General features: G+C 31.5%; 3 protein-coding genes and 1 non-coding gene across 4 annotated transcripts in view; 3 read left to right on the forward strand and 1 right to left on the reverse strand.

The window, feature by feature from the left end:
• Positions 1-2909: 2909 nt before the first annotated feature.
• Positions 2910-2991, forward strand: Trnas-gcu. Its single transcript has one exon. It is a non-coding gene; the product is annotated as a tRNA-Ser (tRNA).
• Positions 2992-7363: 4372 nt separating this feature from the next.
• LOC123669361 lies at positions 7364-15918 on the forward strand. The gene is made up of 12 exons (XM_045602970.1): positions 7364-7599; positions 7965-8142; positions 8404-8564; positions 10347-10645; positions 10753-11009; positions 11094-11292; positions 11520-11789; positions 13062-13253; positions 13900-14055; positions 14469-14697; positions 15126-15310; positions 15767-15918. Exons 1-12 carry the CDS (start codon positions 7364-7366, stop codon positions 15898-15900), a joined length of 2496 nt encoding a protein of 831 aa, XP_045458926.1. The 3' UTR covers positions 15901-15918.
• Positions 15919-18945: 3027 nt separating this feature from the next.
• Positions 18946-27181, forward strand: part of LOC123656405 (RING-box protein 2) — a 39910-nt gene continuing 31674 nt past the window's right edge. Inside the window, exon 1 of the mRNA XM_045592098.1 lies at positions 18946-19221. Coding sequence (XP_045448054.1) covers positions 19068-19221 — 154 coding nt within the window. The 5' untranslated portion in view covers positions 18946-19067. The remainder of the gene's footprint in view (positions 19222-27181) is intronic.
• Positions 21164-26380, reverse strand: LOC123656395 (facilitated trehalose transporter Tret1-like). The gene is made up of 3 exons (XM_045592088.1): positions 26294-26380; positions 24961-25080; positions 21164-22850 (listed from the first exon to the last, which is right to left on the reverse strand). The coding sequence occupies exons 1-3, from the start codon at positions 26378-26380 to the stop codon at positions 21588-21590; spliced, it is 1470 nt and encodes a 489-aa protein (XP_045448044.1). The 3' UTR covers positions 21164-21587.

The following is a 27181-nucleotide window of genomic DNA, read 5'->3' on the forward strand; positions in this document are numbered from 1 at the left end:
CTTGTTTGTAGGATCTGTTTTTAATTTATTGTGCTATTAATGATAGTAAATTTACGTTAAATAACCATACCTAATTATTCGTTTCTCAAGTGTCGTAGTATGATTTTTGAATATAAAAAAGTTGAAGAAGAGATAAATGCGTTAGTTACACGACTACTATATAGAAAATAGTTTATAAAATCGGTAATCATTGGATAGGTACCTAAGATGCTGAAATAGCGACCTCGTAACTTCAGTTAATTTACAGTGCAGTTCGAACGTTACCATGCAACATTTGAAAACTACCACGTGACAATATACTTCTAAATATTCGCTGTTTCCTTGTGGTGAAAGACCGAAATCATTTGTGAATTTGAGATGTAGGCAGGATATATCCACTATACAGCAGCGGGTAAGTAACAGCTGGTGACAAGGTACATGTATCAGTACGGATACTAAGTGCTCAGCGACAGAGCACAGCACAGCTTTGCACATCGTGTAGATGTCACAAACAAAAAATAGTTGTCCAGTACGAAAATAAAAATAAATAACATGTAAAAGTATTTAGTTGGTAGGTAATGATTAATATACACACATATATATCTACGTCTATAAAGTATCAGGTATATATGTAAACAACTACTCTGGTGTAGTGGTTCCTCTACCTTGTAAGCGCTTGAACACCGGCAGTAGGCAGGTTTGATTCCCTCTCCAGATAGATATTTGTATTTATACAAATATTTCTCTACGGTTGTGATGTCTATTCTTTTGAGTCACCCCACCGAGCCTCGGAGACCACGTTTAACTGTAGGTCCTGTTTGTTTTCATATACGTCTGATAGCGATAATCACTCATAATAGGGATATATTATTCGCCAACCCGCAGTTGAGCAGCGTGGTGGACTAAGCTCCGATCCTTCTCTTATATGAAGAAAAAGGCCTATGCCCAGCAGTGGGATGATACACGCTGAATCGCAATCGTGAACGTGACGTCTATGAAATGTTGAAATAAAGCGGAAGGTTAGTGCTCAATATCCGCGTAGATAACCATACTATGGAGCCGGTTCAACAAATTGTGGATAAAGTTTATCCTACGAAGTTACGAATACACCTTAACAGCAGGAAGTAGACTAAGTCATTAGGTCCTATTTCTCCTCAACAGATTCATCTGTAATTCCATTGTAAATCTGGTATTCAAATTGTGAATTCGATTGCAAATTGCGTTTGCACGCCCATGATAAACAAACGACTTAAATTACATATATTTTCGTAACACAACGTAGATAAAAAATGGTCAAGTCAATACGCGTTATCAAAGATTACTCAAAAAGTAGTTATCAGATGTCGATCAAATTTAAATGGTACCACAAAAAAGCATCAAATTTCGATTAAAATAATAATTATCAAAATCGGTACAACAGGTGAAAAAAGTAGTCAAGTAAATACGAATTATTAAGTATAATTCGAAAATTACTGGTTAGATCGCAATTAAATTTAAATTGGACTAATGACACACACCACCTTTTGAATAAAACAAAACTCATCGAACAAACAACAACAACAGTACAATTATTTCACAAAACAATAACAAAATTTAAGCCAGCAAAGTTTCCACTTATATCTAAAACGTGAAATTATAACTATATATAAATAGTGAAAACATACAACAAAAATATTAGGCGCATATGAGACATACACAGTACAATACAACACAACACCATACAATATAATATAATTTTTCATATGAAATATATATATATATATATATATATATATATATATATATATATATATATATTAATAAAAAAATACCAGAAACATACATACAGTACATCTATAATATAAAAATGAGTCGCTGAATGTGTTGCTAAGCGCAAAACTCGAGAAGGGTTGGACCGATTTCGCTAATTTTTTTTTTTTAAATATTCCTTGAAGTACGAGGATGGTTCTTACGGAGAGAAAAATTCTAAAAAAAAAAAATTTAAATTTCCAGAAAAAGTCTAAAAACAACACTTTTCTATACTCCCATACAAAAGATTTGTGATAATACTTAAAAGTCAATTTGAACTTTAATACCATACGATAAAGTTTGTGTTAGGCGATACGAAGTTCGCCGGGTCAGCTAGTATGAAATATATCTATTAATAAATATACCAAGTAGCGTTATCCACAACCAGTGAAACAGGTTCTACTATTTATAACCATATCTTGAATAATATACATTATCTCATGCATTGAAATGAAACAATAACAGTTTTTTTTTATTTTATCAAAAACCTTTTTTGACATCTAAATGAAAATTGTTCATATAACGAAATCAAATAACATATTAAAATATAAGCTTTAAGCGACAGCTTTTGATACAACGTTGAACTAAGTAGCGAATTTAAGATTATTTCATTGTAACATAGATGTCGCTTATAGTAAAAACATTAACATTGTATTTAATAGGTAGTTACATTGTATAGAAAGACTAAAACTTCACATAATTTTTTAAATCTAATTTTTAGTATTAAAAATCAAAACAGTGCAGTCAACATGTTCTAATAAAAGTAATAGTACTGTACCGTAAGGTGTTGTAGTTTTACAATATTTCAATAGATGGCGCTGAAAATAACCCATACATTTCGAGATCCTATCTATGTATGGTTATGGGAAATAATATTTTATATTTAATTATTTCATGCTAGTTGAATATAATAATTATGAACGTAATTAATTTTATTTCATATATGACGCACACGTGGATGTGTATTTTTGTTGAATATTATTTATGAATGTAAAAATTTTTTGGTGTAAGAAATATGAAAAATATAGTGTAATGTGGAAAAAGGTTCAAGTTTATTTTTAGTATAATTAATTTGTATTGAGGTTTAATTGGAAAGATGTGTTATTTAAATGTTATCATAAAGTTAGCAATAACACTCAAGCGACGAGGTGGCCGAGTGGTTAAGGCGTTGGACTGCTAATCCAATGTGCTCTGCACGCGTGGGTTCGAATCCCATCCTCGTCGATCGTTTTGTCATTTTTATAAAATTTCGTCAATAATAAATTTAAAACTTTAATATTTTTATATTTTACTAGCATTCCGCCCCGGCTTCACACAGCTATTTGACAAAAATTAAAGAGCCCGAACCCCAAGCGGGATGCTAGTGTTATATAAGATCCTTTGTATATTGTGGAAAACATTTATCTACAAACATCTAACATCTAACACCTTTTAATCATGTCTAGTTTCATTTTAAACTAGAATGAAACATTAAAAAAAAAACTCTAAAACAATACATTTAAGCTTTTTAAACTTGTGATTTCGCTTACTGGACATATTCTTTCGAAAGGGCTTCTTTACGCACGCTTAACTTGGGGAGGAAGCAGTAAGCTGGTGAATGCGTGACGAGAGCGTTACTAAAAGTATGATCGGGCGAGGCGAACTGAGCAAGAGAGAGGGAGAGGTGCGAGCACACATTTTCTTTCTCTCTTTCTCTCATAACCAGTTAAGATTTTTATATCTCAGACACAATGCAGGCCTATTGAGTTTTTAACCGACTTCCAAAAAAGAAGGAGGTTCTCTATTCGACTGTATTTTTTTTTTAATGTATGTTACTACAGAACTTTGGACTGGGTGGACCGATTTCGACAATTTTTTTTTAACCGAAAGGTAGTGTGTGTCATTTGGTCCCATTTAAATTTATTTGAGATCTAACAACTACTTTTCGAGTTCTATCTAATAATGCGTTTTTACTTGACGCTTTTTTCGTCGACCTACGTTGTATTATACCGCATAAATTTCTACTGAATGTACCGATTTTGATAATTCTTTTTTTGTTGGAAAGGAGATATCTCTAATTTGGTACCATAATAATCTGATAACACTCTGATAACAACTTTTTGAGTAATCTTTGATAACGCGTATTTACTTGACTATATTTTCGTCTTCCTACGTTATATTACTTGTCGATGTAATTGAAGTAGATTTTATTTTGGTGTAGGGAGTACCTAATATTTTCACATAAAAACCAAACAGTATATTTGGTTTTGAGTTTTTGACACACTTTCTCATCCACTCGTGTGTACTATTATTTTAATGACATGTAAGTTCAGAAAATTAAAAAGACATATATAGAAACTTAAATAAAACGACAACATATTTGTTAGTATGTTACGATTAATATGTGTCACCTTGATAATTAGATAAAATTAATAAAATGATAAATAAAGTGTCGAAAAATATCGGTACAGAACGAAGTAATAGGTTTCGCCACATTGAATGTTATCGCCGTAATCGCTAGCAAAAAAACAGATATACGACGATAAGAACGTACAGTACGGCTATCGCTGTACGAATTTATCTAGACCTGCTTTCATTATCTTATCAAGTAATACTGCCCTTTATTTTATAAATATTCGTTAGGTATGCGCTGGGTGCGCCGCAAGAACTAAGTATTCGTGAAATCTGTTACAATTGAATTCAATTAAGTTTTAAGTGAGGAATCATAAGTGATACTTGTTGATAAGGTGTAGTGCAAAAAGAACAAAGCCTGATAATTATTTAAGACAATATTGTAACAAGTGGATTGAGGTTTTGTTAAGTTTCGTAAGTATGATATAATATGTATTATACATTTATATATGGTATACAGGCGTCACGCTAATTTTATTATGGACATATTTGCATATTTTTTAAATAAATAGAATATTGAAATCCTTATCACAAACGTAACACTTTTTTTATGAAAGTATATTAGTATATGCTCACGATTGGTAAATCAACGTTTTGATGTAACTATTGCGGCAGGTTTGTTTCAGGTTAGGTTGCAATGGACAAACTAATAATAATATTTATAAAACAATTTAGGTAGTAATCCACTGTGTTGATACCCCAAAAAGCTATTAATGAGGTTCTAATATGTAGATAGAAATTGTTTTTTTATAAAATTACTTCAGTCATCTTAGTAGGCACTAGACATGACTGACTATACTGTGGTCCAACTCTTTTGAACCCTAAGTTCCGGTTTTATGTCATTGACATAAATACCTTACTAGATCTAATAAGGGCTCTTTATAGAGCGGGAGTATAATGTAACAAGGAATATATCTATACTTATAAAATAACATGTTGTAGGTACCTGACTAATGGAGTGAATGATTCACCACTTTTAAACCTAATCTATTAAGCAAGACATGATTCAGAAAAATTTAAAGTTTTGATATCCTCTTAATGTTCAAATAATTAAACTTTAATTCTTGGCTTTTAATGGGTAAAAAACTTAATCGTTTTTAGAAATTTCTCGAATGTGAAATGTATTTTGTATGTTTGTCTGGGGATCATGCAAAAAAAAAACTTTTCATTAACAAAGAAATAAGAATTTTTAACGAAGGCTTAAAAAAATCTAGTTTAAAATTCTTCTGAGAGTCTAACTGAAAGTTATTATTTCACGATTAAAAGTTTTTATCATAAGATTCGTAATGTGTAGGGGATGTGTGTAGGAATTTATTGCTTATAAAATTTGACCCTGAAACGTGTAAAATAGGGAATAAAAGTTTGTTGGATATTTTTAGAGTCAAAAGCGATATTTCACATTCTTACTTTTTAACCGACTTCCAAAAAAGGAGGAGGTTCTCAATTCGACTTTATGTTTTATTTTATTTTTATGTATGTTACATCAGAACTTTTGACTGGGTGGAGCGATTTCGACAAATTTTCTTTTAATCGAAAGGTGGTGTGTGTCATTTGGTCCCATTTAAATTTATTTGAGATCTAACAACTACTTTTTGAGTTATATTTAATAATGCGTTTTTACTTGACGCTTTTTTCGTCAACCTACGTTGTATTATACCGCATAACTTTCTATTGGATGTACCGATTTTGATAAATCTTTTTTTGTTGGAAAGGGGATATCCCTAGTTTGGTACCATGATAAGAAAATCAGGATCTAATGATAGGATCCTAGAGAAATCGAGGGAAACTCTCGAAAATTCGCAATAACCCTTTACTGGGTGTACCGATTTTGATAATTTTTAATTTAATCAAAAGCTGGTATTTATTAATTGGTCACATATAAATTTTATCGCGATCTGATAGCTACGTTTTGAGTAATCTTTGATAACGCGTAGTTACTTGACTATTTTTTCGTCGATCTACGTTGTATACTCGTCGATGTAATTGAAGTCGGTTTTTTTTTCGTTTGCGAGCAAACACAATTATACTTTATACTATGTAGTGATGCTCAATCATGTTTTCAATGACTATAATACCTACGTAATGACTGAAAATTCACATACCTGAACGTATTGTCATTGATATTTTTATTGTATTAATATGAGTTACATTTTAGTAAACATACTACATAAGTATCGATGATAAATCGATATCATTTGGAATAATGTCCGTCACGTTACATTTCCTATCCATAATCTGATAATAATAAACTACCTAAATCAGTTCTATATATTCAATAACAAAATATAAAAACAGTGGAAAACATTTGAAGGAAATAGTCGATTGAAAGTTAAGTATGAAAATATAAAACAATACTTAAAATAAAAAATAAAACATTCATGTGTTTCCGTAAGTAGTAACATTTCCGTAACATCAGTATTTTAATTGAGGTAGAACATAGCATAGCATACTCCAAATATTGAAATTTGGAGTAGCCTGACAGGACTAGTAATGTTATGTAATTGTATTCCTATGATAGCCAGAGCCACTGAATAGGACCGTCGGCGCTAGGGTTGACAACTCGTTTACAATCTTTCAGAGTAGCAGGCATCCATAGAGTACGGTATGTCCTTACTAACAAAGGGACCGTACGCTTGTTTTCCATCATAATTTTATCTTAATGTTTGAACTGCAGTATATTATTGCTTCTCTGCCAAATTACCTCACAAACTCAACACCCGCCAGTACGAAGAAATCATATGTCGGGGTTCAACATAAAACGCCAGACAACGATACAATCGTTCCGGTGTAGGGGTGCGAGTAGTAGTGTAAGACGCTCGCAGGGCCGGGTTCGAATCCCGCTCTGGACTGATATTTTTGCATTCAGCCTGTATTATCCCACTGCTGGGCATAGGCCTCTTTCTCCACGTAGGAGAATGAAGCCTATGAACTGATATTTGTATTGATATAATAATCTATTTCTCTGTGTATGTTCTTCCCCGCAGTTCCTCGGAAAGCCCGTAAAGTTGTCTTCACGCATCATCGTTGCAATGTTACAGTTCTACTCGTATACATGTAAAGTATTGTGAGATAGAATTAAATAAAATTGTTAAAATGCATGTCTATGAAAAATAGTAGATATTAACGGAATATAGATTATAGGAAAAATATTTAATGAGATTAAATTTTTTTGTGTAATTTTAAATATTAACTTACAGGCTTAACCATGATTTGGTTGGCGATGATATTATTGATGGCTACCAGCAGTGTGCATGGTCAGTTGAATGCCCAGTCAAGTATAGCACCATTACTGAGAGAATGCTACACGAATAGAGAGTTACTTGACAGAAATAATTTACCTCCAACAACTATGTCGGTGTTGATAGATATTATTCGTAAAATTGAAGATCATCCCGACGTTAATATGGACATGAGACAATTGGTTGCTTTAATACTTCATACGTAAGTAATTTCATATTTTTATTCATCATCATTATCACCATCATCATCATTTCAGCCCATTGCAGTCCACTGCTGAACATAGGCCTCCACAAGTTAGCGCCAAAATTGGAGTAAACTCATGTGTGTTGCCCATAGTCACCACGCTGGGCAGGCTGGTTGGTAACCACAGGGCTGGCTTTGTCGCACCGAAGACGCTGCTGCCCGTCTTCGGCCTGTGTATTTAAAAGCCAGCAGTTGGATTGTTATCCTGCCATCGGTCGGCTTTATAACTTCGGAGGTGGTTGCGGTAAAAAAAAAAACTTAGTATCAAAACGTATGTAAACTTTTTTCCGAACTCAATAGTACTTATTCACATTTTTTTACAGATACAGACAAGATGGTATTGAATTCCATCAAACAGATAGCAATATGCCTATATCGTCTACGGTGTTGCCATTTGCACCTACATTCCATTCTTTCTATCGTCACAAGCTGCTTTTAACCAGAATTATTCCTGGAAATTTGCTAATGTTGCCTGACAATGTTTTAAATTCTGCTTTAAAGGTATAACATTTAATCAAATCACTTTCTTATGTAGTATATAATTAGTATATAATTAATCATGTTCTTATTTTAAGTACGATATTAAATCAACTGTATTTAAGTACAATTTACTTATTCGCTATCTAATTTAGTTGGTGAAATACTCGAATCATAATTTTTGATTATTATATTTAAGTGATGTATAATTAATAATCTAATTATTTTTATAAGAATAAATTTGTTTATCAAATTATTGTTAATGATCCCCATATATTTTTATAGTGTGCTCTTCACCATATGTTGTCTACAACCGTTGATTTTCGCATTCGAGGCAATGAAAATTCTTGTAATACACTATCGCAGTATCGCGCTTTAAGAACTTTTCGTGATGTTTCACAACACATATTTAAAGATGATGTTGAAATTTTGGATCTACCTTCAATGTAAGTTAATTCATTCTTAAACGACAACACGTTATACGAATACGTTTTTAAAATGCTAATGCATGTAAGCTACGAGTATAAGTGTTACAGATTACCGAGTATATCTGCTCAGATACCTGTCATAATTCTTCACATATCGATGGTGGAAAGGCATATTGTATTAACCGCCATTTTTGGCGATATCGAGTTATATATACCGTTGGAATCTGGAGAATGAACTCTTTCGAATGGTCTTGGTTTCAGCTCGATCTGACGACTTTTATGGTCGTTAATACACCAGTGATTTTGAAGTTTTTCATATTTTCTTGTGTTTTAACTCTATAGTAAATAGTGGATTTTGTCATTAAAACACCTCTTAACTAAAAATTGTATCTTATACTACTTTGCCTTACTTGACTTTAACCAAATTTAAATGTTAAAACAATTTACCAAATTATAATATTATCATTTTTATAATTGATACATTATACCCAATTTGAGTTTTCTTGATCAGTAGACTTAAAACATTTTACTCCGATTTTAAATGTTAGTCATTGTAAGTTAATACATTTTACTCTACTCTAAAATGCCATTGTTTCCAAGATAATACATTTTACCTATCCAAAATAAGGTAACATTATGCGTTGAGTCGTTTTTCTGTTCTTTCTAGAATCTATTTTAATACAAACTGACCATTTGTCATTCCTCAAAGATATCATAGTGAGTATTTGAATCTTCGTACCTCCGCCAATAAGGCAGATGTTCTACCAGACTCAGATTTCGGAGACATTTCTAATGTTGAGATAGATGATAACTGAGTATTACCTAAGAAGTTTCATTAAACCACTCGTTATGGTGGACTAAAAAGTTTTTTAATAGTTAGGTGTTAAGATTTTGAGTTATTTTTTGTAAATCTTTTAAAAATACTGAAAATCGTTAAGTAAAAATTTTTTTTTATCAAGTATTAATTTAAGTTTAATAATAATTATATGTTATATAGTAAGTTTGTAAACGTCAGCATGAAAGTTTAATTCAGTTTTTTAATTGTAACTTTATGATAAATATAATTTCAGTTAAACATTTATTTTTCATTTTTTTTTTGTTTTGTTTTAAAGTTTAGTTTGTGGCTTAAATGGTAGTTAAGTGTATGGTTAAGCTACTTGACCCTCTTTGTTCGAATACACTGATGTCTGTACAACTGTTTTACCAGGTTCGCATAGATATGAAAAGGTTACATAAAAGTGTTTACCTCTCACTGGTCATGATTGGATTTATTTTTAAGTCATTTTACGCGATAGCAATATCACATTTATTTGGATATAAAACAATTTACTTGAAAATATTAAATTATATTCTGAATATAAAACACTTTGCTTGACATTTTTTGGATGTAATATTTGGATATAAACTAATTTTACCTATCTGAGATTTTATGGTATTTTGTATTAAATCCATAAAATAATACAAATATTAGACATACGTTATTTTTTTATTAAATGTATACATTTGTAATAAATTTTATTACTATTTCACATAATTTCATAGAGATATCTCCAATACTTTAAAAGTTATGAAGTTTTTAAAACTTTAATCGTCTCTCCTGATCATTTTACTAGATGGCGGATAATACATTATGCCTTTCCATCGTCGATATGCAGGTTAAGGCTATGCTTAACATGAAATGTACCATTTTTTTTTATAAACATCAATGTGGTCTATATGTTGAGCTACTAATACTTACTACTACTTCGACTTCATATAATTTGTAATATACATATATAAAAGGTGTATTGATTATTTCAGAAATTCGTTGGACAAAAACGGGCAAATGAGACAATATAATCCAAACGATGACATTGAATACACCGATATAAATGGTTTAAAATCTGAACGTCAGACACAAATGCAGAGTCAATGCCCAATTCTTGAAGGGGTCGTTAACACGAGGTGGGGCGCTGTTTCTGCTGGAAATGTCCTTGCAGGTATCGCCGGTGGAGCCCAATACCAGACAATATCAATTAGAGAACTAGCAAGAGGTGCCATCATTGACTCGCAGAATATTCAACAATTTGTTACCTCGACTTATCCTACAACTTTATCAGGCAAGCTTTTTATTATTACTTATTTTAAAGCAATACTTATTTTAAAACTATTGCTTTAAAATAATTTCAGTTATTTATTATTAAATTAACATTTTTTACAATTATAGGAGATTTAGCCGAAGCCGTTCTTATTCAAAACACCGAAAGAGGTAGCTCCGTAATAACTGTCGGTACAGCTGGTAATTGGAATTCATCGCAAGCTCAAAGATTCTATATGCTTCATAGTCAAAATAATGTTGAGATGACGGAACCAGAGCTTCGTGGTGGAATAGATGGTTTTGTTTTGGGTAATATTGTGAATTCGCAGTTACAGGGACCTCCAATAAAATTGTCTCAACTTCTTGATATGTATTACACGGAAATGGTAACTTGTAAAACTTATTGATTCTTAAACCAATTTTGTTTTGCTATAATATGGAGACTAACGAAAATTTTAATTAATTTTTAGAATGGAGTATTGTCCCAGACTCGTAGAGCCTGCAATCGACCAAGCTTAAGTCAAGAATTTATAACTCACGCTAACTTAGTCGCAGAAACTAATGCGTTTGCTGCTGCTTTAGATACAAATATACCTTTGCGGGGCACTATTATCGGAGGTTTAGAACAACTTGTTAACAATGCAGTTACTAATTTCCAAAACTACGTATGTAAGTATCCAGTGATTACAAAATTACATGAGTAACTTAAATAATTCTTAATATAAAGATCAAATCAGACTACAAAAATAGTAGAAGGTACCTATATAAAAATAAAAAGTAAAAACTGCTTAGACAAATTGTAATAAAAATTTTGCTGATAAATCATTGACTACAATATTTAGACTGAAAAAATATGAATAAAAATTTCTAATAGGTATATTTTTTTCTACTTTCAGCTAATAATTTAAATGACATTAATTGTCAACAAACAGTAAATTTGATGAGAAACTATCGCCTTAAAACGAATCTATACTTGGTGGTCGATTCGACGTGGCAGTATCAGACCATCTATCCTGCTATCTCATGGCTCCTAGATAATATAGACGTTGGAAAATTTGGGTCAAGCGTAACCTTATTAAGTGCTTTCGACGGAAGTGTCATTATTAATAAAACCTTTTCCCTAGCAGATTTTCACACAAATTATACACTGTCGAGACATCAAACTAGTGAGTTCTATAACGAGTTTTCTTTAAATTTTATATTGCATTCTTACTTTAATGCGTGTTTGTTTATGTGATATAAAGGTAACGTTGTATTTTTTTAACCGACTTCAAAAAAGAGGAGGTTACTCAATTCGACCGTATGTACGAGTTTATATATATATATATATATATATATATATATATATATGAGTATGTATGTACGAGTTTATATATATATATATATATTAATGGAAACGTTTACGACTGTGTACGACTTCAAAAAAGGAGGAGGTTACTCAATTCGACCGTATATTTTTTTTAAATGTATGTTCGGCGATAACTCCGTCGTTTATAAACCGATGTTGATCATTTTTTTTTCGTTGGAAAAGAAATATCTCAGAGGTGGTACCATGATAAGGAAACCAGAATCTGATGATGGAATCCTAGAGAAATCGAGGGGAAACCTCGAAAATCGTAGTGACGTCTGGTGCGTTTGTTAATTTTTTCGTCAACTTACGTTCTATTACTTGTCGATGTAATTGAAGTCGGTTTTTTTCGTTTGCAAGCAAACACAATTATAAGATGAGTCATCTATACTAATATTATAAAGCTGAAGAGTTCGTTTGTTTGTTTTTTGTTTGTTTGTTTGAACGCGCTAATCTCAGAAACTACTGATGGATTTGAAAAATTCTTTTATTGTTAGATAGCCCATTTATCGAGGAAGATTATAGGCAATATATCATCACGCTAACACCAAAAGGAGCGGAGCAACAATGAAGAATGTTCAAAATCGGGGGTTCTTTTTTTATTTTGAGAGCTTCCGCTGCGTGTGCTGTGAAAACAGATAAAGTTTCGCAAAAATCATGTATGACAGAATTGATCCTCTTTAAAAGTTCTAAAAAAAAAAGTCCGCGAAAGCATATATCTATCTTTTAAGGTTGGCTCACTATAACCTTTTTTATGCTAACCAAGTTTGTTCTAAAATATTGCATTTATTGAGAATATGTTTTTGTACAGATGATATTAATCCTTATCTAAATAAATAACTTATTTATCACAAGTATTTAATTTAAAACAAAATAGCCTTTTACATAATTCGATTTCAATGAGTATCTCAGGAAATATCCCAGTTTTAAAATAACATCGCAGCAAAATAATGATCAAGTATTGCGCGCGCATCTGTTCCATGCGGACGAAATCGCGCGCGTAAGCTAGTATATAATAAATATGGCGTAAATATATTACGTATATATTATATATTTATTAGAATATGTACAACTCTCTTTTTATTTTTAGTGTTTAACGGTGTGAATCTTGAAACGACATTAACAAATATTAGAATATTGATGCATAGTGAACTTGAAAATGAAAGGACTGCTAATTATGTTGGTGGGAATTCCACAGTACTTCTATTTCTGCTTAACTCCGCTGTTCAAAATAACGTGCTAGTTCAAGAACAGGCAAGGATCCTAAACGAAACTGTACCTGGTAAGTGGGAATAACCATAAATATTATAAATGGTAAACTGTGATTCGTAATCATCGGATATAAATATTGATTACGATATTCTGTAAGTCAAGGAAGATTCCAAAATAACAAGCTTAAGTTTAATAATCTAGACAGAGGAATCTTAAAATGTGACTATAGTATATTTACGTAAAAATTTCGTAGTATGCTGAGTATAATTTACTAGTTAAAATCAGTCGTTTAGATGGGTGTTCTAATTTACAACGATTTAATTGATTAATGGGCGGGGTTAAGCAAAGTGATAGCGATGTATTACTATTTTCTTAAAATGCATAAAGTGTAGTAGATACCCTGGCATACTGGCACCTGGATACCTATGGCAATAATCGCTAACTGTGCCTCGCTCGTTTGTTCAATTTTACCGTTGAGAAAAAAATAACATTTACATTTATCTAAGTTTCTTTTGAAATATCCTATTTCAAGGTTTAAATAACAAATCATCACTTCAGCCTATTGCAGTCCACTACTGGATATAGGCCTCCACAAGTTCGCGCCAAAAATGGCGTAAACTCATGTGTGTTGCCGATAGTCGTCACCACGCTGGGCAGGTGGGTTGGTGGGCGGGCAAAAACAAATACTGATCTTTATATTTTTTTTTTCGTTTCAGATTTAAGAATATTGTTCGCTACTTCAACAGATCAGCGTGATACTTTATGGCCTTTAGTACGTAATTTACATACTGACATCATGACAATATCGTTAACTTCAGATGGCACTAATGTTAATAATAATATGGACAATGTACTACGGCAAGTCCAACAAGGTATATAAATATAAAATTAATTATAAACGTTCCCATACACAATACTAGAGTGTTTTACACTTTTTAAACACGCGACCTTTTTCTGAGTTGTAAAGTTCTGGCGACACATAAGACAAGGGTAAAAACATTTAACTACAACTGATGTTAATGATTTTAAACTTTCATAACATAAGATTACGTTTTATTAAATAATAAACAGAATAAAAGGGGGAATAGCCTGTTCTCTGAAATATTTTTCGTATTGTATAAGACCTACAAATAGTAATCTTTGCTTTTAACAGTGACAAGTAGGTCACAAATTGCTTCTCATTCACGTTCATTCATTTACTAAATTTTTGACCAAAATACAATAAAACCTCATTCGTAACGAGTATAACATGATAAAAACGTAAAATATACTTAACATTTTTTAGTTGGACGACGAATAATTAATCCCACCTGTGGATCAACTTATCCTATCGAAGCAAACTCAAATAGAATGCAATTCCACGACTATGTAGAACCAGGCTACGTAAACTATTATTCTGTTAGTCCTAACTACTTTTATGGCGGTAATGGAAACAGATTCATTCGCATAACAAGAACTGGTGCTGGTTTTGGCAGTCTTGTAATTTGTTATTCACGCTTCGATACACAACCATCGTGAGTTTTTTTAGTTTAACTATAAGTAAAATAAATATTGATTCGTTTTTGATACGTCTGAAAAAAGCAGTCACAGAATACAATTTAACAACTAATAATCATTATATACTCTAAATCATTATCTACCCACGAATCTACTTTTTAAATATAACTGTCCCAAATGGCCAAATGATATTTAAATCGTAGGCTTTTTTATTTAGTTTTTATTGGGTAAATAATATATATAAATAAATATAAGGTCGACTGTAATTTCCTTTCTGTTGCGTAATAACTGTTGTCGTATAAAAGACCTTAAATATTTTTATTTAATTTTTTGTCCCTCTTTTCAAAATAGGTAGATTTCCATATTCGGAATTGGATTTAACGCTTAAAACCAAGTCAATGGTGACATACTCTGTAGTTTTTGATTATTTCTATTTTTTTTCCAGACAAAACATGACTACAGGTACAGACCAAAATGCTATATGTGAAACCATCGCAAGTTCCGGTAGCGTTGAAATTGGTTTGCAAACGCCTTGTGAGGGATATTATACAATTAACTCGTGCCCATTGATGTATATCTCTGTACAATTTAATGTGCCTTCCGATGGACCGTTGACTTACACTTGTTCAGGTAAAAGCTTGTGGTTATTTACAATTAAATCTATACGTTAATAGTAGACAATATAATTTAATTGCTACATAATATATATTAATTTTTTTATTGATAACTAAATTTATTGATTTCGATAGATTATGCGACCTATAAGCAAGAAAGTTACATAACCGTTATGTTTTTTGTTACATCCATACTGTTAAACTCGCTTACCTGTAATATTACAAATCACTGACGCAGTGATCACAGAAAATTCTAAATGCAGGTGTAAGTTCCGCAGATAGTTGATGCGTACAGATCAGACTGATGTGTTCTGTCTGTTTCCGGAACCCCCGACACAGGATTAATTTCCTACTAGACGTATTTTTATATTTATTATATTACATTTAATATTATTGTTTCTTAAAATGATAAAAAATTTACGTTTATTACTTACGTACGTATTTGCTAATAATAATTTTGTTTCTTTCACAGAGAGCGCTTGCAGATTTCCTTATAACTTAAGGTATCAAATTCAAATAAATGAGTTGGGATGTTACAGCGGTTGCGGCACCATAGGTTTTAGCGTTCTGTTATTAATTTTATCCATTGTTATTAATTACATTTAAGCACTTAACGTTTCCTAATTTATAATAATTTTACTGAATTTATTTAAAATAATTAAGAAAACAATTTTATATATTGTATCCTAAAACAAATGTATAAAACTTTTTTTTTCTTTCATTAAAACTCAATGATTTTAATAGAGAATGTTGATATTTTGAAATTGAGAAGTACCAGTAGTAACACATAATTATATGAATAGTTTTATTGTCATAAAAGTAAGAAAAATAAACATTAAAAATAATCACATATTTTAGTTTTTTAAAAATCTAAAATATTCTAACTAAATATATAAACTAAAATATTTAAATATTTTAGTTTTTATATCTTGAACTATATGCATTAAATTTTTTTTTACGTAAAGGGCTCAATTGACCGACATCTACAAGGAATAGTTAACTGTATAACTGAAAGTAAGAGGATACCCTAGTTAGATGCTGGTCTACGTATACTTCGCACGGTTTTCAAAAGTACTTATGTTTACATGGTGTTAGTTAACTCTATAAGCATTTTAGATTCTCATAAATTTTAATAAAATTTAGGGAACATACTATTGTCATATTTATGTTTGGTTTTTCTTAAAAACAAAAACCTAAAATTTAGTTTTCGGAGTATTCCTTGGAGGTGTAGAGACTTAACTTACAATAAGATAAGCCTTAGGGCCTGTTTCATCAGTTGTGGATAACGCTATTTGACGGGTTACTGCGGTTACTGTCATCCGTCATATTATAGCGTTGTCCACCACTAGTGAATAGTTTTCGTCAATAAGTATCCCACCGTTTTACATTCAATTCCGATTAGTATTCTGAATAAAGAAAAAAAAATCGCGAATACAAAATGCTTAGAAACATTTTTCTATTTAAAAGTTAACAGAATCAATAATTTTTATATAATTAAAATAACCAGAATCACTATTATTTAAAAAGTTTTGTCCATTTACATAGATGTAGGTGTTGTAATCTATACATATTATATAAATTAATTGCCGAAATGTTTGTACTCGCATGACTTCCGAACGACCTCACAACTTGAATCATTCTTTTGTTGTTGAGTTTTTTACTGTCAGTACAAGGTTTGTATAAAATAATATAAAAAATTTATAATTCAAGAAAAAAATGACGGTACGAATTACGCTGGGTCAGTTTGTGAGATATGAAGTTTTAATAGCTGTAGGTACTTATAAACAATGAATAAATAAATAACAAAAAAAAAACCTAAGAAGATTTCCCGCCCTTAGAGTTTTGTCATTGTATCTAAGTTTATTTTAATTACTTTTAAGATGCTTTAGGTTAATACTACGAAATAGTAGAATTTAAATGTTTCATTTTTATAATAAAATAATTTTACACAAAAACTTTTTTACTCTGTCAACAGTCATTCGTATTACCTTAGCTAAAGGCGAGTACAATGTAAGTATATACCTTATTATCAGACCCGCTTTCCGGTGGAAAAACTCCGATATAAAATGTTCAGTTCCATTGAGGATCCTGATAGATCTAACTGGATCGAAAAGTGCCAGATAACAATTGTATTTTAATGTATCAAATTTAAATAAAGTATTTGCAATCCCTGTTTCAAACCACAATAGTTTACAATAACTTTCCATCAATCATGTTTTTTTATTTAGATCTATCTGGAACTTTTAGCAGGGTTATGACAATGTCCATCTTCTGGTACTCAGGTAGAAATTGCTACATCTGATTATGCCTCCGTGGTTGGTAGATTTTATTTGCAATCTATTAATTTGCGGATCCGTAGAGCTTAAACAACAACGTCACTCTCTCCAATATATATTTTGCTCATAAATCTCTTAAAGATAAAGTGTGTTGATCTTCCTTTATATCTTAAAAGAAAAATGTTATGCGATCAATTTGTTATAAAAACTCTTCAGTTGACTTCTTAACCTCTATGGTCCCGTTTTAACGAATTATCCTCTCTTAGCATCAACCACATGAATAGATTCTCTTAGCTTTCTTGAAATCACCATGCTTACCCGTTCCTTAACATCAGTCCCTTTAAATCCTCTTTTCGTATAAAAGAGAAAAGTACATCCTTTTCAAGCCCAAGTGTATATACATCTTTTTATTACGGATCTTGGTCTGGTCAAAGGTGCATCGGATACAAAAATAAACTTCCAACATGTGGTCCATTAGAATTGGACAGACTACCTCCATATATTTATATATGCCATATATACAGATACATCCAAGCTCTCCCCAGATAGCTGCGTCAGTGCTGCCTGCTGTATATCTGAGTACAAAATTATACTTCCATACAATTGTCCCCTCTCTAATATATAACTGTTGCTTTGTTAGAAGCAATTCGTTATACACATTCACATAACATTTTAAAAAACAATGATTTGCAGTGATTTCCTAAGTTGTTTGTTAACAATCAAAAATAGCCATTTTCGTAGTAAGTTTAGAATTTCCATCATCTTTAAGATCAGGGAGGATCTATCCGATGTTACCAAAAAGGCTTACAAGTTGTATGTATCCCACGTCACTCCAGTATTCCAGGTAACGCTACGGGTTAGCAATAAAATACTTACTATTTCTACCCACTTCCATAGCTTTTGAAAGTCTATTAATAACATAATCTCAACCGCATCGATTAAACGGCTTCGTATCTTTTCCAATGAATGACTACAAGGATCAGACTGCAAATATGCAGCTAGAATAGAAAATAGTAAATCAAATAAATATAAAGTGAGTTTAATGATAGATAGTAGTTACAGAATTATTTCATTATTGACAATTGTACATTTCATCTTTGTGCCGTTTGCAGTCGAAACACTTGGACCTTGGAGTAGCAGTGCTAAATATTTTAAATGAGATAGCTCCTTGCCTTATTGCCTCCACTGGCGACAAGAGGGCTGGTGCATTTTTTGCCCAGAGAATCGGCATAGCGATTCAACAGGGAAATGCTTCCAGCATTCTTGGCACAATTCCACGTGGATATGATTTATTATTTTTTATAAGTTGTGAATTGTAAATATGTATAATGTTTAATAAACTATTGTTATTCCCAGCAAATTTATAAACGCTTGTTAACTGTCATTGTAAGTGTCAACCAGTCTTATATGTCATCTGTCATCTGACAAAATATTTGACAAATAAAAATTTGTAGGTTTTTGTTTACTGTTAAAGAAGTATATCACTGTTTTAAAAAAATGTCTGGAGAAGATTGTGAATCCCTTGAACGTGGTGACAGTGATGGACAGAAACCAGATAAAATGTTTACTCTCAAAAAGTGGAATGCAGTTGCTATGTGGAGCTGGGATGTAGAATGTGATACTTGTGCTATTTGCCGCGTACAAGTCATGGGTGAGTTTAGCATATAAATATATTATTTTAAAACTTATTACGCTACTTAAAAGTTAAAAACATGTTTCATATCATCGTCGTTAGTCAGTGGCTTTCCATTGTCAGGCCTACAACATGTATTTCCTGTAGAGTTTGGTTTAAGTACATACTTAAAAACAAAAAATTTACTACAAAGTTTTAAATGTGTAAAATTTAATTTATCTTATGATTTAAATTGCAATGATCGATCTCAGCTGATTTGATCTCTGCTTTGTCATCTCTTTTGTATTTGACATTTATTTATTTATTTCATTTGGACAAACAATAGTTGCCACATTACAATTTACACATAAAAACTATAGGTATTACAATTAAGCTTAAATGCGCAACTTTTTAAGTTGTGACAACATGCACAAAAAGAGATGTAACATTAGTATTATTAAAATATTATATCTACAAATTGAAATACAGACAAGAATAATTAAAAATATATGTAGTAAGTTAAAAACAAACATAAACAACAAACACAAAAATCATTTATAAGTAATTAATCCCTCAGCAATCCCAAAACAACTTTTTTGAAGGCATGTGAGAATTAACCTGTGTTATTACAGCACAACTAAGAGCCGCATTATTAAAATTTATTTGAATGATTTTCTAGCATTAAGGTCGTAGAAATTAGTAAAGAAAGTAGTACTAATTGCAAGTTGTAGCAAATTACTACTTTACTTATCTTTTTAGTACTACTTTCTGCTGTACATAATACCTAATACTTATAAATATAACCCTAGTAAGTAATAAAATATAACTATTCTTGTTTCATTGTAAAATGTGTATCACAATAACAAATGTATGTCACATTTACTGTAACAGCTTTGTTGGCTATTCTTTAGATTAAGAGCCGTCATTTTGAAGTTAGATAGGTTAGGGTTATTTTTATTTATTTTTTTTTTGTAACGAAACTGTGTCGATAAATGGTCTAATTTTGAGCTTAGATAATTCGACGGCTCTTAATCTAAAGACTTACCACTTTGTTTTTGTAAGACTAGAAATAAAGTTTATTAAGTAACTGGAATTAAATATATAGCTTATGAATTTTATGCTGGATCTTGAGATCATTTTATTTAGAGTTCACTTTGTAAAGTTGTGTCACTGGATAATTTTATATATATATTGTACTACATTACGGCTTTTTACCTGCTAAATATAAAAAGTAAACAGACTTCGCAATAGATTTTATGGAATATAGGAAGTATAAAAAATTATGTGTTAAACCCAGAGACTAGAGTAAACAATTAAAGCCTTTGATGTGCACTAATGTAGTACCACCATATTTTTTTGTGAATATATTGATTTATTTGATCAAAGTAAGTAGCACAAAAAAAAAGAATGTCCCACAGTACACTGCAATAGGCTGAACTAAATAACAATTTAGTAATTCACTTTTATTTATAAAGGTTAGTATAAGTTGTACCTGGGTGACCGAGCTTAGCTCAGTATTTTTTAGTAAATCGTGTTTTTTCGAAATCATATTTAAATACAAATTACATATTGATAAAATATGAATATTATTTTCCGATTTTACCGATATAATAATAAAAAATATGAACTGGTTATTTAAATAAAAATCATCAGTGCAATTTAAAAAAAAAAGGAAAAGTTGATCCGGAGACATGGGGATTTGAACTGTAGTTTTCTCAGTTGCCCCCTACCGGTCGATTTCCCACCTGAGCTATTACAACTTTATTGACAATTGTGAAATTTACCATTGTATTCTAATGCTATTGTAGCCATTTTTTCATTGCCTAAAAATAGGGATAAAACGACATTTTCTAAAAATTAATCCTAGCTATATAGATTTATCGCCTGCGAAATCCCCTACATACTAAATTTCATGAAAATCGTTAGAGCCATTTTGAGGTATTGCAGTTTGGTTCAATCAATACTAAGAAAAACATTTATCTCAGATATTTAACACTTTATTCATTAATTTTATAAATAAAAGTATTGTTCACTAAATTTAATGTCTAATCAATATAATAATAAACATTGTTATGTAATTATACAAAAATGTTCCATACTGTTTACTACATTGTTTGAAAACAATTTTATTTAAACTATGGCTACTATAATGATTGATTATAACAAAAAAAAATGTATATATCTTAAAGTATAAAATATACTTAGTAATTATTGTATCTTTTATTTATAATTTTTACTATACATAAACCATAGTGACAGCTTATAAATAAGCCATCCTTACCTTGTTTTGTTTAAAAAGTTAGAGTTATCCTATTTATAATCTTCTAGGACACTTTATATATATTTTAAAGTGATAACGTTTTAATATTCAAGTTTCATTTACAAAAAAGGCAGCACACAGTATTCTAGCAGCCGCTTGGCAGTGGCTTAATATTAGCAATAGAACTCAACCTACGAGTTCTTGCCTTTCTCCCAGTCATTTTATCTTCAATTTGTTCAAGACTTTTTCCTTGAGTTTCTGGAACACATATTATAACAAAAAATAGACCTACAAAGCAAATACAAGCAAATAGCCAAAATGTCCCTGCGGGTCCAATTGCGATCAAGATATTATAGAATGTCTTTGTTACTATAAATGTGCATAACCAATTGAAAGCTGTGCATATTGATGCAGCGCCTCCTCTTATCTTGGCTGGTAAAATTTCACCCATCATTAACCACGGTATTGGTCCAAAGGCTAGAGAGAAGCCTAATAAATAGATCATAAGACTAGTTAAAGGCAGCCAACCTAAGTTAGATACATCTGTATGCAAATTATCACGCACATAAAAGAAAGTACCTAAAATTGTTAATGTGGTAGTCATTGTGACGGATGATATATACAACAGAATTTTTCGGCCAGTTCTATCTATAAGAGCTGTGGCTAAAAATGTGGACATGAAGTTAACCATTCCGACTACGATCGTAGACAAATTTTCATCAATAGAACTACCCGACATTTTAAATATCTTAACCGTATAGAAGATAACAGCATTTATTCCAGATAATTGTTGAAAAAGCATTAGTCCTAAGGATATTAATATAGATTTCATGTATTTCATACTAAGTATTTCCCTGAGTGAAGATTCATTTCTATTCTCTGCATCACATAGACTTATCTCATGCAATTCGTTATCAATTTTCGTATTGGCACTACGGAGCCATCGGAGAGCTTTACGTGCCTCTTCAGTTCTGCCGCGAGATATGTACCATCGAGGAGTTTCAGGGATCATAAACATTAGTATTAAAAAGGGAACAGGTAGAGCAGCTCCAAGATATGCAAGTTGAGACCAATCCAAATATTTTCCAGCTACATAGCAAACAAGGATACCAATATTTCCAATAGCAGTGGGAAATAGACCTAAAGTACCTCGAACTTCAGGTTGAATTGTTTCACCAAGATAAACAGGAAAAGCTAATGATCCGACACCAACACAAAGTCCACATATAGCTCGACCCGCCAATACTAAATGGACGATTTCAGCCGTAGCTATTAACATCCATCCAATAAAGAAAGGAATTGCCGTAAAGAGAATTGTTCTACGTCGACCAATGTAATCCACTAAAGGGCCTCCAAGCATACCACCCGCTAACGCAGCTAAGGGCATGAGGCCCCCAATCCAACTTGCCTGTCAAAGAAAAATACCAATTAAAGTATGTATGTTACATGCACAAAAATACCGATATAGTTTGGCTACTATAAAAATGCTCTGCACAAAGCAAGTGGTCAAAAATGCTTTGTTAAGGAATTTATGAATATTTTAGTTTATGAATTATTGAAATACATATTTTAACGAATATTTTGTCGCGATTAACTTGTTTAATGATTATTATTGTTATTGCACCAAATTAAGTATTGTATTGCAGTTGTTTACGGAAGTTCCTTAAATGCCACAAAAATTAAATACACTATAAAAAAAACATAAAACAATATTATACCGGAAAATGTACGAAATAAGTACCTATGTAATTTTGTATGTAAAGGAATGATAAAGAAGTATAGTGGAGATGAATCAATGTTACTAAGTTTTGACTTACGTATGAGATGAAAAATAAATAATAATGATATAATATTATTTTAGTCTGACGAAACAAATTGTCAAATTTATAAAAAAGTGTGTATGTACTTATACGTGCTGTGTGGCTATGGCATTAAAGAATATAGCCACCCCTCTCTTCCCGTGGGTGTCGTAAGAGGCGAAGGGATAACACAGTTCCACTTCCACCTTGGAACTTATAAAGCCGAGCAATGGCGGGATAAATATCCAACTGCTAGCTTTGAAATACACAGGCCGAAGACGGGCAGCAGTATCTTCGATAAAGCCAGCCCTGTGGTCACCAACGCGCCTGCCCAGAGTGGTGACTATGGACAACACGCATGAGTTCATGCCATTTTTGGCGCGAACTTGTGGAGGCTTATGTCTAGCAGTGAACTGCAATTGGCTGAAATGATGATGATGATGATAATGATGATGTACTTAAACGCACGTAAGTAGTTATACTTCATTGGCTTGCTAACTTCACGTTGCTAAATTCTTCTCCGCGCGCGCATTGTAAAAATTTACTGTCATCATTTTTCCCCAACGCGGCAATAGAAGTATAACTTCAAAAAAGTTACCTAACCCGTAAGAAAAATAATATTGGTACAAATTATTACTTATTAATAATATCTATCATCATCATATATATTAATACACTAAGGTTAAAATGTTTGCCTCCTTTTTTAGAAAAAAAAATTCACAATTACTCCACATAAATTATATTTCATTTTATAGATAATTTGCTTGCTCTACCGGCATACACAATTAAAAAAATTATTAATGCTTTTTTTGTAAATTAATCAATTATTTAAATTATATATTTTAAATTATATACCTATATCACGGCTTTAATTTTGAAACAACGTTTTCAAGATTGACGGTCACTAAATTGTTTACTTATTGAGTGCGAATTATTCGCACGTTAATTGCTAGTAGGTACTTATTGCCTGTCAGTAATCTCATTTATTTCATAAGTGTTGCGAACGCAATTTTAGAGCGGTCAAAATCTAGTGAATAGTTGATAAAATGATTTAATAAAATAAACACTCTAAACATTTTTTTTTTATTGGTGCCTACAATATAATGTGATAAACAATCTAAGGCAAAGAGTCCAATTGGTTAAAACTTTTGAGTATGGCTGACCAATCAAACGCGGTTATTTTATGCGATAGACTGAGTAATGTTTAGTTTCTTTTTTGAATGATGAATTCTACATAGATTTTTTAATAAATTAAAACAGCTGTTTGCTCTTTTTTATCCACTAAATTACTAACTACAATGTATCCCAAGGTATCTATGGTATAATGGTATTAAAGTATATTTAATGAAATAATGTTAGTTAGTATATTCAATGAAATAATGCTAGTTAAATAATAATGATTCTTTTTGATACCGCTATAATATAACTTGTAAACTTAGAAGTTATATGTAGTGATGAAACCAGCTACATCATTACATATCTAGTATAAAACAAAGTCGATTCCCGCTGTCTGTATGCTTAGATCTTTAAAACTACGGTTTTTATTTAGTAAATAGAGTTATTCCAGAGAAAGGTTTATATGTATACTTACTACATACAAAATATAGTAAAGGGACTTTGATAGTTTTTGCAACCGTGCGAAGCCGGGGCGTGTCGCTAGTGTAATATAAACGATGTGGACAACAAGATAATGAGTCATTCTTTTATTAGGGTACTTACTTCTTCGGCTGATACATCTATTCTTGTACTATTTTCCATTGTCACGAGAGCGGGTGACGTATAAGCAGATGAAAACCCAATTATCATTGATCCCATCGATACTGCAACAGCAGCCAGAACCTATAATTAATTTATATAAATAAATTAGTTAACTGTTTAAAATGTCTTGTTTGATAGGTTTCGTTTTAATATACCTATAAGGATAAAAGTTTACCTACGATCTTTTTAATAATGTCAGTACCGAATCGAATCTCATTGAATCTACATTTCAGTAAGAATATTTAGATCTCTAAAATGTTGCGTTGTTATAATAATGTGAAAAACAATACTGAATATGACGTGATTGCGGGGAGGTGTGTGCGTTACGAACCGCCTACGGTCAATTTAAGCAATCATCAACAATCATTGCACCCACTTGACAAGATGCATCAAATCAGTTCTCGTTTCGATGTATTTTTCTTATATTTATAAACGCTATACTTTGTATCCCTATACTAATTATGTATTTTAGGTAAACTAAATTGAAAACGTTTAAAGATAATTTTGTTGTTGAATATCCTAAACAAAATGTATTGTACGAGTAGATTTTGTTATTTTTTAACCGCGTAATTTTTTTTTTTTACTGTTTACCGGTTCGATTTTAATTTCTTTTTTGGGTTCGTAGGTTCTTGGTTAAAGATAGTTGGTCCTCGCGATATCGTCTGCGTTGTTTACATTGTATTTCTAAACTTCTTCTTTACTATTTATTTACAATATAAAATTGTTTCTAAAGAAATAACTCTATTTCTAGATTGTGTAGCGAGCTGAAATCGTCACTAGATTTCAAATTAAACCACTGTAGTCATAACCGAGAAAATCATGTCCAATTCCATATAGGTACTCTCATACAAACATCGGTCCAAATTGTTGAAAACAAAGACATTTGTCCACAGCTTTGGGTATTGTACACGCGGTGTTGTGTATGCCTACCATACATTGGCCAAGTTAATAGGGACCTAAATTGTCACTGTATAACCGCGAAATACAGAACTGGAGCCGTACAAACAAATGAAACCGAGCAAGTTATTATAAAAGTATGATATATTAGGTAGTTTTCTACCTCCCGAAAACGAAAAGGTAGGGTTTCCTAGAGAAAAGAGAATTTTTTGATCTAACAAGGAGTTTTCTATATGTATTAGCATCTTCAAACAAGTACATTTTTAGTTTTAAAAAATAAGTACCGCACAGGGCATTAGAAGAATTACCGAGTTTGCTCAAGATTTCAAATAAATTCTGAGTCTGCGAAAATAGATTTTTTGTCTCATTATACAAAAATATTTAAATACGTACGTACCTGTGAAAAAGTATATTTCGGTTTATCACAATCATTGCCTTTCACGACTATACTATAATGAGTATCCGCTCTCATTAATATTTTCATTTTGTTGGTTTTTATTATAACTTTTATAAAATTTGTCAAAAATAAAGAATATAAATTTTTTGAAAATAGGATGGAATCAATGCGAAACGCGCATGCAACATCGGAGAAATGACCAGTTCTCCTCGATCTTCGCGATTTATATGAGTACGAATTGATTGGAAAAACTGATTGTCTTTCGAGGTTGCATCCTTCAGAAGGTTTCAACCTTAAGATCACATTTATGTCTGTGATTTTCTTCAGAATAGAAACTCCCATATTCTTGGTTATTTTATGTAAAATAAAATATATAAAATCAATTTCGTCATTATACTTGGTTCATCATATACAGGTCAACTTGTCAAAGAAAACTTTACGTTTTTACATTATTTCTGTTAGTAGAATTTCTGTTTCTGTTAGAGAATAGACCGTATTAGATGGGCCGAAGAATTTTACGAACCTTTTTCACTCCCTGCTGATAGACGTTTCAGTTAGCCAAGTAACGCATGTGACTACAACTTTTGACTTCACAGACTGCGAACTGTATCGTACATCAATACTTAAGAGGTTGAAATGTTTGAAATAATATAAATGTGTTTATATTGAACTAAACTAAATTAGACTGTAGTCGTAGAAGGTAGTAAGTAGTAATATAATGGTAGTAGTAAGAACTAGTGGGCAAATTTACACAAGAAAGGTTGGAACTTTATCCAACACACTTCTTTACTGTAGGTGTACGGTATGTGGGCACGGTGACTATGATAATAATTGCAACCGATACCTTTACGTGGTCTCTGAAGCATGATGGGGGAGAACTGACTATTC

This window comes from Melitaea cinxia, chromosome 1 (assembly GCF_905220565.1).
Source record: "Melitaea cinxia chromosome 1, ilMelCinx1.1, whole genome shotgun sequence".
In the NCBI taxonomy this organism is placed as follows: Eukaryota; Metazoa; Arthropoda; class Insecta; order Lepidoptera; family Nymphalidae; genus Melitaea; species Melitaea cinxia.

Excerpts from the sequence above, each read along its gene's own strand:
- LOC123669361 (XM_045602970.1), top strand. The coding sequence starts at position 7,364 with ATGATTTGGTTGGCGATGATATTATTGATGGCTACCAGCAGTGTGCAT. Across the intron at positions 7,600-7,964 it reads GTTGCTTTAATACTTCATAC|ATACAGACAAGATGGTATTG; the intron begins GTAAGTAATTTC and ends ATTTTTTTACAG. Across the intron at positions 15,311-15,766 it reads GTTGACTTACACTTGTTCAG|AGAGCGCTTGCAGATTTCCT; the intron begins GTAAAAGCTTGT and ends TTTCTTTCACAG.
- LOC123656395 (XM_045592088.1), bottom strand. The coding sequence starts at position 26,380 with ATGAAAATATTAATGAGAGCGGATACTCATTATAGTATAGTCGTGAAA. Across the intron at positions 25,081-26,293 it reads CGAAATATACTTTTTCACAG|GTTCTGGCTGCTGTTGCAGT; the intron begins GTACGTACGTAT and ends AATTAATTATAG. Across the intron at positions 22,851-24,960 it reads TAGATGTATCAGCCGAAGAA|GCAAGTTGGATTGGGGGCCT; the intron begins GTAAGTACCCTA and ends TTTCTTTGACAG.